The sequence below is a fragment of the Styela clava genome, chromosome 2 (assembly GCF_964204865.1).
Source record: "Styela clava chromosome 2, kaStyClav1.hap1.2, whole genome shotgun sequence".
NCBI classification, from domain to species: Eukaryota; Metazoa; Chordata; class Ascidiacea; order Stolidobranchia; family Styelidae; genus Styela; species Styela clava.
The window spans coordinates 19,406,269-19,421,441 of NC_135251.1; the positions used below are offsets into that span (position 1 = coordinate 19,406,269).

Consider the following 15,173-nt stretch of genomic DNA (forward strand, 5'->3'; position numbering starts at 1 on the left):
TGATTAATGACTCGCTAATTATACGACATAATTTGTCCAAAATCATAAAATTCTGGTCCGAGATATGATGAATGCATATGCAAAATTTGGAGCAGATTTAACCTCGCTTTCGTGAAATATAGCGTCCATCTAACAGTCAAACAAACAGACAGACAAATAAATACCTTTCAACATACTTATCGAGATCGATAAGTAATAATGCAACAGAAAGCACTTGTAGGCTAAATACTGTGTTTTTGCAGTATTATATCAACAATACCAAAAATTAAATTATTGTCAATTTTTTTTTGTAATTGGATGATACCACGTACATATCATACAATATGCTTTATTTTTTGCGCGCTGCATATCTTTAATACCAAATCAAAGATGCATAATCGTCAGATTAAAATAAATATTTGTCGGCAACAGAATATTGGGAATATTATTGCACTCGATGTCCTGGCAGTAAATGTTTGGGTTACACTAACCGAATGAGAATATTTGTTCATTTGTCTGCACTATACACTACACTAAACTTATTTTACAAAATAAATTAATGAAAAGAATGAAACATAAACCAAACACATTTAAAGCTGCTCTCTTGATGGCATTTGATAATTCTTCTCTAAATCACATAACGTTTGTCTCCTTAACACAAGATCCTTGCTACAATTATTACTTGTCTGTCATTTTTAATGTCAAATATGAATAGAATCTTTTTTTCAAAACCTTGAAACATGTTTCGAGAGTTTTGCATCAGGACGTCAAATCTAACAAAACGTCAAATTCGGCAAAACGTAATCTTATTCTGAGTGGAACAACATTTGTTCAATTTTTGAACAGACATGTTGATATACAGAATCTTACTTAATTGAATGATTTGATTCTTTAATGCCTATATTAGGCTGAAAACTGCTGCTGAAAAGTTCTAGTTGTTTGTTTCTAAGATATAAATCTTTAGTTTATTCGATACATTTTTTGAAACAGCTATGTTTTAAGTTTACTGCTCCTGTACTATATCCTGCTCTTTTGTTCTGAGTCAGTTTCTTTATTTTATAAAATGGATAATTCTTAACAATTTTTTTATTTCCGGCCAGACAAATGACGATTAATCAATTTCATCATGACTTCTTTAGTAATCTTCAAACACTCGTAGAAAAACGCGTAATATCTACTCAAACATTTCGGTAATCTATTAGTTTTCTATATATATATATTTACATAACAGCACCAATGTATCGAACACAATAAGATCACTTGGTACTCCCATTTATTGAAGAATAAAAACTTGTTAATAACACAAAATATTGAGAGAATATTATACAAATGTCCATTTCGTGATTTTTAATTTATTACTACGTCAATTTTGCGATTCTTCCCAGGATTTGGCTTTGATGCATATTCGCTAATTTAGTCACATGATTCAAAAATTAATAGCTTGTGATAATTATTAGTATGAATTCATTAAATCGTATGGCAGTGATCGCAGCAAAATATAAACCAGTATGAAAGTCTTCTAATGACTCTTAATGGCTGAAGATTGTGTTTGCCTTATATTTAATCAGCTTTCGGCAAAATTCATAGTTGAACCCAGCTTATTGATTAAATATAAATAATGAAAAATTTGGTTCACTGCAAACCACAATGCAACACATCAATGTACTATTCGAAGTACAAATTAGGTTCTTGCATTCTCGAAAAATACTAACCTGATTCAACAAAAAATGATGAATTGACATATATGTTGTATTATGTAATAAAAGAGCGTTTTCTTTATAATGGGAATATGCAAATACTGGCACGAATTTTACTGTCAATATTTTGTTCGTTGCTTCCACACCTGTATCAATACTAATACGGATATAAGATATACTTAAGGATGCTAAGTATGATTACTTACAAGTATTCGATTCTTATCCGATTCCTAAATTTCCGAATCGCACAAAAAAAAAATCGCACAAAAAAAGGATCCACCAGAACCCACAGAGATTTTAGAAATAAATAAACGTAAAAGCTATCTAGCGAATTGTTTGATATATATGCATTGAAGCCTGCGTCGTCGTAGCAACTCGACATAGCCGTAAAGCATTTTGTACCTATATGTGAAGGTATTGCCACAAAACATTACACATTGCTTGCAATTCAAGTTTTAACCTTGAGAATCGATTCCATCCATCGGAATCCATTCTAGTCGATTCCATGAATAATCGATTCTGTAATCGAAACCGGACTCGATTCCGCCATCCCTAGATATACTATACAGAGAATCTATATGTACCCTACATTAAGTTTTTTAAAGTTTCGAAAAACCATATTCCTATCCACTTCCGCTACTCAGGTGCCATTAGAAATGTTAGCTTAAAACTTGGAGTGCTTGTACATACTTTGATGGATTGTTAGTAGCGAAGGCTAGATTACCTCCTGTCATATAGTTTTGTTGACAAATCTGAACCATTAGTATGATTAGAATACAAATCTCCAATTCAGTGGATCTCGAAACGCTAATATTTTATTTTTGTTTAACACAGTATTTTCTAATGATCCATTCTGAACAGCTTGCACGCATACCAACAAAATAGCTCAATTACATACAATTCAAGGTCAGATAAGCTACAATACTTCGGATGCACGATATCTTGATGGCGCAATACATTGTTATAAGGTACTGTATCAATATTGCCGCTACAGTTTTGTCGACAAAGCTGAACCATTAGTATGATCAGATTACAAATCATTAATTTAGTAGATCTGGCAACGTTAATATTTACTTTTGTTTAACACAGTATTTTTAATGATCTACCTTGACGGCGCAATACATCGTTATAACGTACTGTATAAATATTGTGCCTAGAGAAAGTAATGTAACTTTTCTGCTACTCAGTGAAGAGCCACAAAATGAGAAAAAACATATTTGTCATATTTTTATTATTTTTTTATTACACATTTATATATTAGCACGAAGATGTATTTTGTCTTCATCATGATAAGCTGATTGCATCTTATTCGTCTATTAAAAATGTAAAATAAATATTTGTTTTAGTTAGTACTACTGTCCCAAAGTCTGCTTGAACTAAACAAAATCAACCTTCTAACATGTGGATACGTTTATATAACTTTTTTGTTTGTTTTTATTTAAGCGAGTAAATGGGCATGTACAATAATTTAGGTATTAACCACTCATTAGTAATAAAACCAGTAACGATGTTGAAAAGTGTACCGGTTTGCTATTCCATTTCACAGTATTGCAAGGCTTAGGTGGATAGAATGGAATGTCTTTCGCGTATGAGAAAGTTTGTCGATTGATTTCAACTTGAATTAGCTGAAAGATTTATTAAAAAATAAATACAAGCATGGCCACTTTTCAAATCACTTACTTTCTTCCATATCACTTGCTTCAAGAAAATCTGCGAATCTTTCAATTGCATCATCCATGCTGATGTCATGCTAGAAAATTTAATATGGATATAATTAAGATTTTGTATGTAATTGTACTCAGTATATTGATTAATAATTATTAATTATTATTAACAACTATTATATAGTGTAAAATTCGAAGCAAATAATATCTAGAATCTCTAGATCAATTAACAGTAGAAACCAGCATCAAGAAATTTTACCTTTTTTACTCTTCACTTAAATTTATAAATTTTCGAAATTTCATGCAAATATTTATTTTAAATACTTATTTGTCCTGATGATAACATTTTCAATTTTTTCTTTCACTCACAGAGACACTGCTTTTTGCAGTAAGAGCTGGTGTATGCTTTCCGGTAAATGGCTTATACCACCACGCATCAGCACAGTTCGTCATCGTCAATGCGATTATAAAAAATACGAGCGCTCCTCTTGTATCCATGCTTCGAGTATCTAAAACGAAATGTTACATTTGAAAAAAAATTAGGTATAATATTTTTAGAAATAATTAACACATTTATTACGATAAAGAATTCGCACCAGCGTAATGTGTCGTAACTTTTTTATTATGTTCGAAACACTATAATATTTTCAGTTCTGCATATTCTATCCAATACAATACATTGTATGATTTACGCTTTGACTAAAATTGAAATCGCTGATGCCCAAATAGTTTTTGCCGCATAGCTACTAATATTCCACCACGTTTGTGAACGTCTTCCCCAGCAACATACCTGGTACTAACTTTGCTTTGAAGTTCCTTGAAGTTTATTGAAGGTCACCTTTTGCTTTATATAATTGCGTTGTAACAAGATTAGGAACAATAGTTTAGTACTTCGACATTACGTCTTATATATCTTCAAAACCTTAGTTTCCAGATGTTAGATTAAACAACAGGAATGTGGGTATTTTTGAATATAGTTACGTATGCGGTTAGATTTGAATAAACTATAAACGACATATGTTACCTGATATTTACTCGTGAATATCAAATAAGCCATTATCCCCACAGAAGCACAGAAATAACCCATTGGCAATACTGAATCCCGGATTGTACATTACCGGAACATCGTGCGTCGCATGCACAAACGATGCGGAGTTGCTGAAGTGATTACGTCACGAGAAAAAACATATGGACTTTACTAATAGTAGGCTTTACTAATTACTTTAGTAGGTTACTAATATTTTTGTTTCATTGCATCTGCTTCGTGATTTATGCAAAGTATTATTTTGATGGGACTTCAGTGTTGTATTAATTAATCTTCCACTAAATGGTTCAGTATGATTCCCAAAATAACTGAATATTATTCAACCAAAATGTGAAAACTATCTCTCAAAATTCAAAACAAATTATTTTAATAATAATGGTAAAATAAGATTCTTCACTAATTTATCAAAACTGATAATTTTTACATAAAGCACCCTGCCGAATGGCATTGAATACGGATCACAGCCAAAACAGATTTTTTTTCTCAAAATTCGAAATATGAAAGAGCGGGATAGGAATAAAATTTTGTAAAAAAAAATTATGACGTTGGATATGATTCTTTAATAAGCAGTATGATTCAGTATTTATATTATGCAAATTAATATATTTGTATACTCTTGATTATAAAAATCAATTGTGCACGGAGTTACTGTCGGCTAAAAGTTTTTCATTTTAATACTCAATTTTGTAGTAGTTCAATTCGATTAAATAAATGTAAAAATTGAATTTGAAATAATAAAAGTTTACAAATAAGATTAAACTAAATAAGACGTAAGCTAGAGAAGAAAAATATATTTTTCTAACACGTCTAATTTTTGTTGCAAATGAAGGATATGACTATAAAATAAAAATATGTATTGTTCGAAATGCACAAACAAAAAAAAAACTTGAATTAAATTACTTATGCTGTCGTTTTTCATTACTTTAAGTTTTGCAAGTTTATACATAGTTAACTAAATAATGGGTGATCATTCATTCGTTCAGTGAATCATTTTAAATCGTGTTTAGGTAATGTCATTCCAGTTCACGCAAGTTGAAAAACGTGAAGTGAATAATTATGTCTTAAATAAGATCAATATGTGAAAATATATACAGCTTGATGTAAAACGTTCATCAATTTTATTTCAGCATTTGTAAATTTAGCCCTTTGAAGTTGTTTTCGTGTTGAAGCAATATGTTGCTATTTAGGTGGTCATCACGCTATTGGGACATACTTTGATTTTTCGATGTAATCGTACTTGCTTATACGAATTATTTTGAGAGAACGGCCACGCGAGTTCACCACGTACAGGAAAGGATTTCAAAACTTATTGAGGTCATGAGAGTTGTTGCATTTAGGTATTTTTAAAGTTGAGCACTTCGAAAGTGTATTTATGAATTGTTTTAATAATATATTTTCGTTTTACTTGGGATTACAGTTTTTTTACTGCTTTTCTCTGCAATAAAAGGAATGAATTATAAATTCCAAAATTTTAATACTTAGAGATGTTTCAAGCCTCTAAGTCTAGAATGATATTAATTTTATTTTCTTCAAATTTTGACCATTCTTTCATTCTGCCCATATATTTAAACATGACTCTTTCGTGAAAAACAAATTGGCTCGGTATATCAATAATTGATTTATCTACTACAGCAGTGGTTCCCAACCTTTTTATTTCGCGACCCCAATTTTCATGAAATCAAAGCCTACAAACACTCGCGACCCCACAAGTAGAAACGTTCAGCAACTTCAAAATTTAGTATATCAGTTTAATTATCTCAATGGGAACAAGATAACAACTGCATGTGGACGTTGACGGTAAACATTTTCCCAAAAAACATACGAACGAGTCCGACAATGCCCCGGGTAATTGGGGAAACCTCAGAATATTTGATAACACATGGCAGCGCATGAAAACCACGGTGTAAATATCTGTTAGATTATAATTAAAACGGTACTTTGGCAAAATATACACGAACTTGATAAAAGGTTGTAGATTGTAAGGAACAATAGTAAGATTGTTTCTGAACATAAATTTGAAATCCTATTTAGTACCTATATTCCAACAGTGTCTTTTTTATTTTTAATTCAATATCAACATATTACAGATTGCTCCATTATTAATTCGAAAGTAAAACAGAACATGAGAGTAAAATAGGAAAAAAACGTGTACGGGATCACATCATTTAATGGCCTTTTATAATGCTAGCTCGAAACGTTTAAAAATTATTTATGAAACGTCTAAATATATAATATTGCAATGAAACGATGTGGACGAAAACACGAAGCATACTCGGAGATTTTAGACACGCGCGCGATTTAACAAAGCACTTTCGCAAATGATCGAAGCCTGAAGTGTGACACCGCCTGGCAATCAATGCCATACTTGCCAAACACCTAATTAAGGGCCAATCGCCAAATCAAGCGAAGCTGCTTTGTATATTCGATAACCAAGCGGCTACACTGGTACAAAATTACAAACCAACATAATTTCTCGCAGCCTGGCACAAAATCCGGTACGCGTACCTGCGGGCGGGACACTGGCTTAGCCTGCAGTTGCTCGTGAATGAAAAGAAGATACCGAACGTCACTCACTCATTCGGATGTAACATGATCAAAAAAGCTATAAAACGGAAATATTATTGGCGCTCGTAAAACTCTTACAAAATTACATTTACTGATACCTACCACATGAATGTTTTACCGAGCGATTTTGACGCCCTTTGGACTATAAAAGGTCGAGTTATTGATGAAAACAAGGTCATTTTATCCGAAGTTAGGCACTTTTCCGGTACCTGCCGACTATCACCAATTTCACTTTCCAACTTTCAAATTCAAGTCATTTGTGTGCGCATATTTGACAGAAATTGGGCGACCCCGGAAAATCTTCACGCGACCCCACTCGGGGTCGCGACCCACAGTTTGGGAACCACTGTACTATAGAACGCTGAGACGTTCAGTCGGTTCTTCAGGTAAACATGACACACTTTTGACAGACACTGTTGCTATGTATTCATTTCTTTTGCATCTTTTTTAAATAAAATTTCACAAATGATAAAATTATTTTTAACTGTGAAAATATTTGTGAGAGGAAATTGTACGCTATTCTATTTTTAAACTGAATATCATACTCCGACACAGCCAAAAGGTATGGAATGACTACTAACTATAACTATAATTGTTCTATAATTACTTGGAATATTGATAGATTTGGTAATTTTATATTAAGCAAAGGGCTATCTTTAACGCCCCGCGTTTGAGTAATAATATCACATGTTCATATGCTCTGTATAAGTACGTTTTTTTTTTTTTTTTTTGAAGTAGCTCTTTCAACAAATTAAAAAACACGAGGTATCGTCTTCAAATCTAATCAGCACATTTTATTCTTTGGATTTAAGAAGGCCGTGCAGCGCACGTGCCATTGCTTTTTCAATCTTTCCATCATCCCTGGAAACCTTTACGTAGTCATCATCAGTCATGGAATTGAATTCCTCTGTAATAATTGAAGCATTTGAAAATTCTACTGGATTAAAATTTATTATAAATGAACTCAGTAGGTTGTAAACAACTTGCTTCTTTAACATTAAAGCAAATGAATAAACATGCATCAACATTCTAAATGCTAGTATTTCCTCTTAAAACTTTGTCTGTCATTGACAAATCGTTCGAATTTAGGTGTGTCCCACATAAAAATTAAATTATTCTTTTGCGTATTCTTGCTGAAAAATTTTCTCATAGTATCAGCGACAATACCATAGACTTTCGGGTCAAATTTGGAGATTTGCGTAACCTTTAAATATTAAACTTTAAATTTGAGCGAGTATAAATTTTTTTCAAATTATCTCCTCGAGTCTGTCGAACTCCATATCACTCTGAAGTTGAATATGTAGGTAAATATTTCTTATAATGGGTAAAACTTCGTATATTTTCAACAAAAAGTCTTGGTAAAGTTACGTTATTATGTTTTTGCGCAAATTGAAAAATAAAATTATGTGTGATTGGATTGGAAGTATTTATTAATTTCACTGTACTTCACAAAATTTGTTACGATTCAGTATTCTTCCTCTTTCAAAACTAAATTCTATTTACGCTGGAAGGTGATTTTAAAGTAAGGCATGCGGCGTTAGGGTCAGTTAGTTGAATGCCTCATAATCTAGAACGTTACAAACGTTTACAAATATTTATAAATTTTGATTTTACATGGTACAAGCTTATCATGGCAAGGTGTAAAATGTTTTTTTGTTATATGTAAGTGATCAATACTGCCAACAAAATGAAAAGTATGTTTTTAAACAACTAACGTATATGAAATCATGCTGAAAAAATTTCAATGGTTACCATTTTTCTCAGTAAACGGATGTTGTCTCCAAACCACCAATTAACAAGTTTGGCTGCGCCATGTACGACTCTGAACATTCACAAATTTTTAAAACATTTTTTGTGCTATTACATCTACATATGCATTTTCGGAATAGATGGCATCAAAAATAATTGCCTATAGTGAATATTCGACCCATTGTTCCATATTCCAGTTGACGAAATCACGATTCATGATAAATAGTACTATAGTGCTATAGCAAGAAACTTCAAACAACTTTTTCAAAACATATCAAAATTTAATTAACACGTCTAATTTCGAACCATCGTTTTCTTAATTTACACCAGCAAATTCCAATTAACTTTGATACTTTGATTAACTTTGGATACTATACCCGTGTCAAACAATCAACCATGAGCGATTGAATAAAGCAAAACAACAAAACAATTTCGGCAAAGCACCCTGAAAGTTTCCCGATTGGTAATATCTAGAGGTGAAATGGGATTTCTCATGAAAGTATCCCTATTTTCAAAAAATGTTTAAAAAAGACAAAAAAAGATTAGAAGATTAGGCTTTAAGATAGTAAGATGAAGATAGAGAAGATAATGACTCTGCGGTATGTGGCTATTATTTAGCCGTTTTTTTTTTTTTAGTGCTTTTAGAATGGCCTGGTATAATATCATTAGACGATCATAATGACAGGCAGTGTAGATTCCCATTGCTTCCAATAAAACCAAGTCTTCGCATCAGTTTGTATATATTCTCATTGCCTACCATGAAATATTTCCAAAATCACTAATATTGCGGGTATGAGATAAATTTGGTATGTGTATTATTGAGAGATTGAAATAAAGCAAATATCTTACTTTGTCAACCAACCGTGTGTTTCGTGAACGGCCATCATCGCAATCAGCACCACTAAAACAGTAATTGTTGCCTTCATCTCGCTTTCAAGAATCACAACTATAATAAAAATAATATTTAAAAAAATTACAGCAATCAACAGTGACAGCATTCTTAATCTGATAAATTTTGGATATTTTTTACAATAAACAAGTAGTATAAAACTTGAAGAATGTGAACCGCGGACTTCAAACAAAAATAACAAACTATTGCTAGTGTTGTAAGCAAAAAATAAATATTTATTCGTTCTCACATGCGATTAAATCGTTTATATGGCAACATGATAAAAAGAGACAGACTTTCAATCGTCTGAACTTATCGCACACATTTACAGCAACAATATAAAATACCGACCTTTCTTCTTTGCTGCAATGAAAAATTACAAGTGCTAATGACAACAACTAGTCGACAATTTATAGATTTGGGTCTGTACAGGATATCCTCACTTATGCTAATAAATTTGTTTACTATTTTAATGCATTAAAAATGAATTATGTTGGCTTGAATCAAATATTCACAGCATATGGTTTTATACCACCATACACTAATTTCCGTTAAGCAGTAAAAGGAATATTATCAAAATATCATATTGCTCATATTTTAATTCAATAGAGTGGTGGAATGGTTTTGAATATAATAAGCACTTTGATCATTATTTATCAACCATAGCACGGAAGCTTACTGTGCGCATATATCTGAATAACTGATAAATGAATATTTTAGTATAATCAGTATCAAGTATAACGATAATTTACTTGAAATTCTAATGACAAAATCTGCAAACAATAGATGAATCAAAGTGAAACGCACTTTTTATAGAACAAAATGCATTTTTATTTGAAATAAGTTTGCATTTCATGCAAAGTCTTATTTATGTTAAGAAAGATAAAGAACTTCAAAGGATGTTTTTAGCCTTATATTTATATTGTTTTTAAATGTTGACTTGTCCTATCTATGTCCTAATTGCTGGCCAGGAGTCTTTAAACCTACCTGACCAACTCATATTTACCCATCTACATATTTGAATATCTGGTTAAACTGCTGAATTCGAATTAAATCCCTATTGGTGCTCAATCCATAAGTCAGCGTATTCATTTTACAAATATGGATATATTCGATAAATAACAAATAAATTACTTATTTTCAATCAACAATTGAAAACATTTGACTTGTGACGCGGGAATAAAGTGACTCTAATTAACCTTGGACTCGAACTCAAAATTTTCGGCGACGGATGTTTTGAAAATGAAGATTTAAGTTTTGAAATGTATTGCCAAACAGATTCAACTAATGTTGATAGGTGTTTACTTGTCGTTGATCTACAAAAAGCGTAGGAAAAAATATTTTATGGGCAGGAGAATAAAAACCTCGGTCCTACAGAGGCACGTTTGTCCCTCATTATTATCTATCACGACATCTTTGGTCATGTATTGTAGAAGACACTTTTGAGTATATTTACTACACATTACAAAAATTTACTATAAAATAGCCGATGCCAAAATTTCCCCGTGATTAGGACAATATAACAAATACACTGACTACTTGTACGATTGATGATGAAATACAAACGTTCACTACATTTCCAAATGCAGGAACGTTGGCAACATATTTCCCGCAGTAGAGGAAAAGTATTCATTCAAGTGAGAATTTTCCACAAAATTTAGATGAAGTTGGAGATATTATGGAATTCCCCATTTTCAATATTTTATTTTCGTTATTATTGTCCAGCCACCAAGCCATTTAAGCTACGCCGTTACAAAACCCACGAGTGAGGAAAGCATAATCATTTAATTTATTTTACTGTCGGTGACTCTGAAAAACCGACGATAATTTGTGGAAAGACATTTGTCAAAGCACTCTGCTTTGTTTGTGCTTTGAAAAGAATAAAATTTCCGGTTCTATATTATATTCTGACACTATACTTAGAGTTTAGGTTTATGGACGGGATATGATTTGAAAATACAATATGACTAATCTAAATACCAGAAACGAATTCATGGGAACGCACGTTTCATGCAAATAATGTATCGCACCTTAGTTGGTGTTATTCGGTTTTACCGAATTTATTTAACATTCACTCCCAAATCGGCCCGGAAGTAACGAAATAAAATTTTGTTCTATTTTTTTTTTTAGGACTTTTGTTATCAGTTGGCACTGATATCTCACGCATAACATGTGATACTTACATTTGAAAAAAAAACGGAATCTTCCCAGTTGGGCGTTTTTTACACTCAATTTATACACTAGCCGAGATGTGTTATTTGCAGTGCCAACACGATTACGTCCGAATGCTTTGTCCGCTATGACATCGATTAAGTCATAAATTAGGTTCGAATTTTCTGTCCAAACTTTCAAATGTAGTCAAAATATCATTTGTTTGTTCAGATCCGACCTAAAAACCAGCATCTTCTATTATATTCTATTGCAGGAAAGTATTTTGGGGAGATTTTGTATGAAAAATCTATCTGCTTTGAATATACATTATCTAATAATCTTTTGCGACTTTTCCAAGATATGATACGAAATGTCTTAATATTATACTTTAAATATTTATGGCCTACTCAGTCTAAGCGGTGCAGAGACACAAGTAATTCATTTTTTCGATGCCAAAACGAGATCCCACAGTAACCAACCTGTACGTGCCCATTTAACGACGTAAATGAAAAAACTCAATATTCCAATTATAAAAATTAAGCTTTATTTTCAGAATTATCCACACAATTTTGTTGTAAATTTTATTAATTATTCAACTAATTAATGCTATAATTACGTTTGATATTTCTTTAGAATTCTTAATGATTTAAGAAAGATGTCCGTTAGAGAGGTATTGAGAAGTCATAAATGCAATATGTTATCCAGTCGGAAGACTTGAAAAAGAAAAAGTACAGAAGTATTTTTTATGTAAAAAGATCACATCCAGTAATACAGTAATAGAGAGTTGTCTGCTACCGAGTATAAGAGTTCTTTTTTTCTAAATCATCGTTCAATGTATTATAATATTATGAGTTAAAGCAATTTTTCGAGCATTTGGTTGAAAGAATCCATCATTTCCACGTCTTCTTTTCTCATGCCATTGGACACCATTCTGTAGTCATCCTCAGTCAGCGAAAAGAATTCATCTGTTTGAACCACACAAAAAAAACATTATTTCTACTAAACACATTTTAAAGGTGATTTTTTATTCTATTATTTTCAATCAGAATAAACAAACCAACCGTCACTGAGATTTCGTGCACTGACAATCATATCTAGAAATGGTTTGGTCTTTATTTCTCCGAAATCTGCTTCCAAGCTTTGTTTCACGTCTTGAAGAATTTGTTCGAATTCAAAGTCATCCTAAACGAAAAAGAATTAAGCTCATCTGCCATGATTTAAAAAAGACAAAATGGTAATGCTGAAATGTGTGAATGAAAAGGTCGCAGTTTCGGCACGGTATAGCAAGCATTAAATATTAATCATTTTAATACAATAACACAAATAGGCTCAGTTTTGAGTTTGATTAAAAAATCGAATGAGTTAGAACCGTGATTAAACTGCATTAATTGGGGCATTAATTGGGGGTAATATGCGTGTATTTTTTTCTAAATACACTTTTGTAAATAATTAATGTCAAATATCAAAATATAAACGAACATGTTTGCTGGAAAACATAATTTTTTTCTAAATGAATCTTAAAATATTACCATGTCTCTCAAGAGGCGAATATTGTCCCATAAACTTACAGCCTTCACCCCTATTCCAACCACAGCTTTTGTAATTCTGTAAATATACATTGGTTATTTACGTAAAATGAAAACCCTCATTTTAGACCAAATTTTATATTTTATGTCCATTGTGGTATCATATATCAAAGCATATTCCTTGTTAATGAATGGAAAATAAAACAGATTGGAAGACAACCAATATACAATCTAAAAGTAAGAAACAGTAAAAATAACATACGGATGGCGAATAGCTTTCTTTGTCCAATTCCATGCTCTTCCCCACCAGCCAGCATCTGTATTTTCCACAGCCAGTACAGTAATAAATATTACGAGAAGAGTTGTCGCTGCTTTCATGATTCAATAATATGCTTTATACATAGATACAAGCAAATACGGTAGAAGACTTTAGATGTATGAGAACACAAATGCTATAGCTGTTGAGAAATGTTATTTCGTCTTGGTGTTAACATGCATTCGTAAAAGAAAAGGAACTTGTGATATATGATATTAACTGAATAATTCCAACATAATTTGGTCAGACGGAACGTTACAGAAATATGTTTATATTAGTGTGCAGCGAGACTCTTGGATAAATATATTCAATCTTGCTGTAGCATCCTTGTATCATAATATGCATATGAAACCACCGTCACAAAAGCATAGAAGAGTGTAGTAGTTAGTCCCACAGAAACCAAACCATGGCGCAAGGTAGAATTTTCCGTTTTTGTATTCGTGCCATGCTTTATTATTACGATATCATGTACATAGTACTTATTATGAACGTTTCAAAAGTATAAATTGAATAAATCTATTTTATTTTAGATATGTATTTAAATAAAATTCTCAAATAGTTCCCAACCGAACATTAAAATGTAATGAACCCCTTCTGTGCTTTCAGCAATTCAGCATAAAACCATTTGTCACTATGCATTGAGTTACGAATAGGTTGAGAAACACGAACATGCTTACTTATAGAGCCTGGAACATGGGAAAGTACGGAATCGGAAAGGTCAGGGAAGAACATCCTGAATTTGCATATAAATATTTATTACTGACACTAAATATGATACGAAAAGTTGCACCATTGACGAAATACAAAAGATAGCGAAGGTACTTCCGTGACTTCAATAAATAGCGTTGCTTACAAAATATTGTTGATTTTGCAGCTTTCGTTTCATTCAACGCGGGAGTAGATTTGGTGATAATCCCAATATCATGTCCCAATGAATGTATAATGAATAGTAAATTTGAACAAATATTTTCATTTTTAAAAACATCATACTGTAGCAGGCATGATTACAATTCTTATTCAAGAAACTTGGCTTTGTATATTAGTGGCAGTATTTTTATTAAACGACAAACCGCACTGCTGTTAACCTCAAAGGGTTCACTTAATCGATTGTTTGGACGGTTTATTAAATTTTCATATTAGCTGTATTACGGGTGAACGCATTCTTCGTTCCTCATCAAGTTAGAAAACTTAAGGATCGCCTTTAATTATGGAAATATATTTATGTATACGATGATGATGTATAAAGAATTCGAATCTGAGACAATAGAACAATGGAAACACTTTCTAACGAAACAATAAACTGAAGCAAATACAGAACCTCACTTTTATAAAGCTTATAGGTATTGTCTTGCGAGAGTAATATCCTACAGGTGCCATATGGCCTATCAGCAACATGCAAATGTGAACGGCATTTTCCGCCATAAGTTGCGGGTATTCTCTGATTTTACGTCAATATGTAATCCATTATTGCTGATCATTTTGATATTCTTAGAGGTCCCGGTAATATAGATTGTGTTTCTGTATAATGTATATTTTCACGAACTAAGATTCTCGCCACACCGACGACGCCTACTTTTATGAACTCATGTCAT

The 15,173-nt window shown here is 32.0% G+C and overlaps 1 protein-coding gene and 2 long non-coding RNA genes across 3 annotated transcripts; all 3 read right to left on the reverse strand.

Annotated features, from left to right (window-relative positions):
* Positions 1-2,896: 2,896 nt before the first annotated feature.
* LOC120335950 (uncharacterized) lies at positions 2,897-4,415 on the reverse strand. Its single transcript, XR_005568738.2, has 4 exons — positions 4,131-4,415; positions 3,710-3,849; positions 3,357-3,426; positions 2,897-2,989 (listed from the first exon to the last, which is right to left on the reverse strand). It is a non-coding gene; the product is annotated as an uncharacterized LOC120335950 (long non-coding RNA).
* A 2,936-nt stretch (positions 4,416-7,351) lies between these two features.
* On the reverse strand, positions 7,352-9,988 carry LOC120335940 (uncharacterized). Its single transcript, XR_013474424.1, has 3 exons — positions 9,940-9,988; positions 9,549-9,645; positions 7,352-8,772 (listed from the first exon to the last, which is right to left on the reverse strand). It is a non-coding gene; the product is annotated as an uncharacterized LOC120335940 (long non-coding RNA).
* Positions 9,989-12,260: 2,272 nt separating this feature from the next.
* Positions 12,261-13,891, reverse strand: LOC120335939 (uncharacterized). Its single transcript, XM_039403566.2, has 4 exons — positions 13,528-13,891; positions 13,269-13,344; positions 12,801-12,921; positions 12,261-12,704 (listed from the first exon to the last, which is right to left on the reverse strand). Exons 1-4 carry the CDS (start codon positions 13,641-13,643, stop codon positions 12,592-12,594), a joined length of 426 nt encoding a protein of 141 aa, XP_039259500.2. The 5' UTR covers positions 13,644-13,891; the 3' UTR covers positions 12,261-12,591.
* Positions 13,892-15,173: the final 1,282 nt, after the last annotated feature.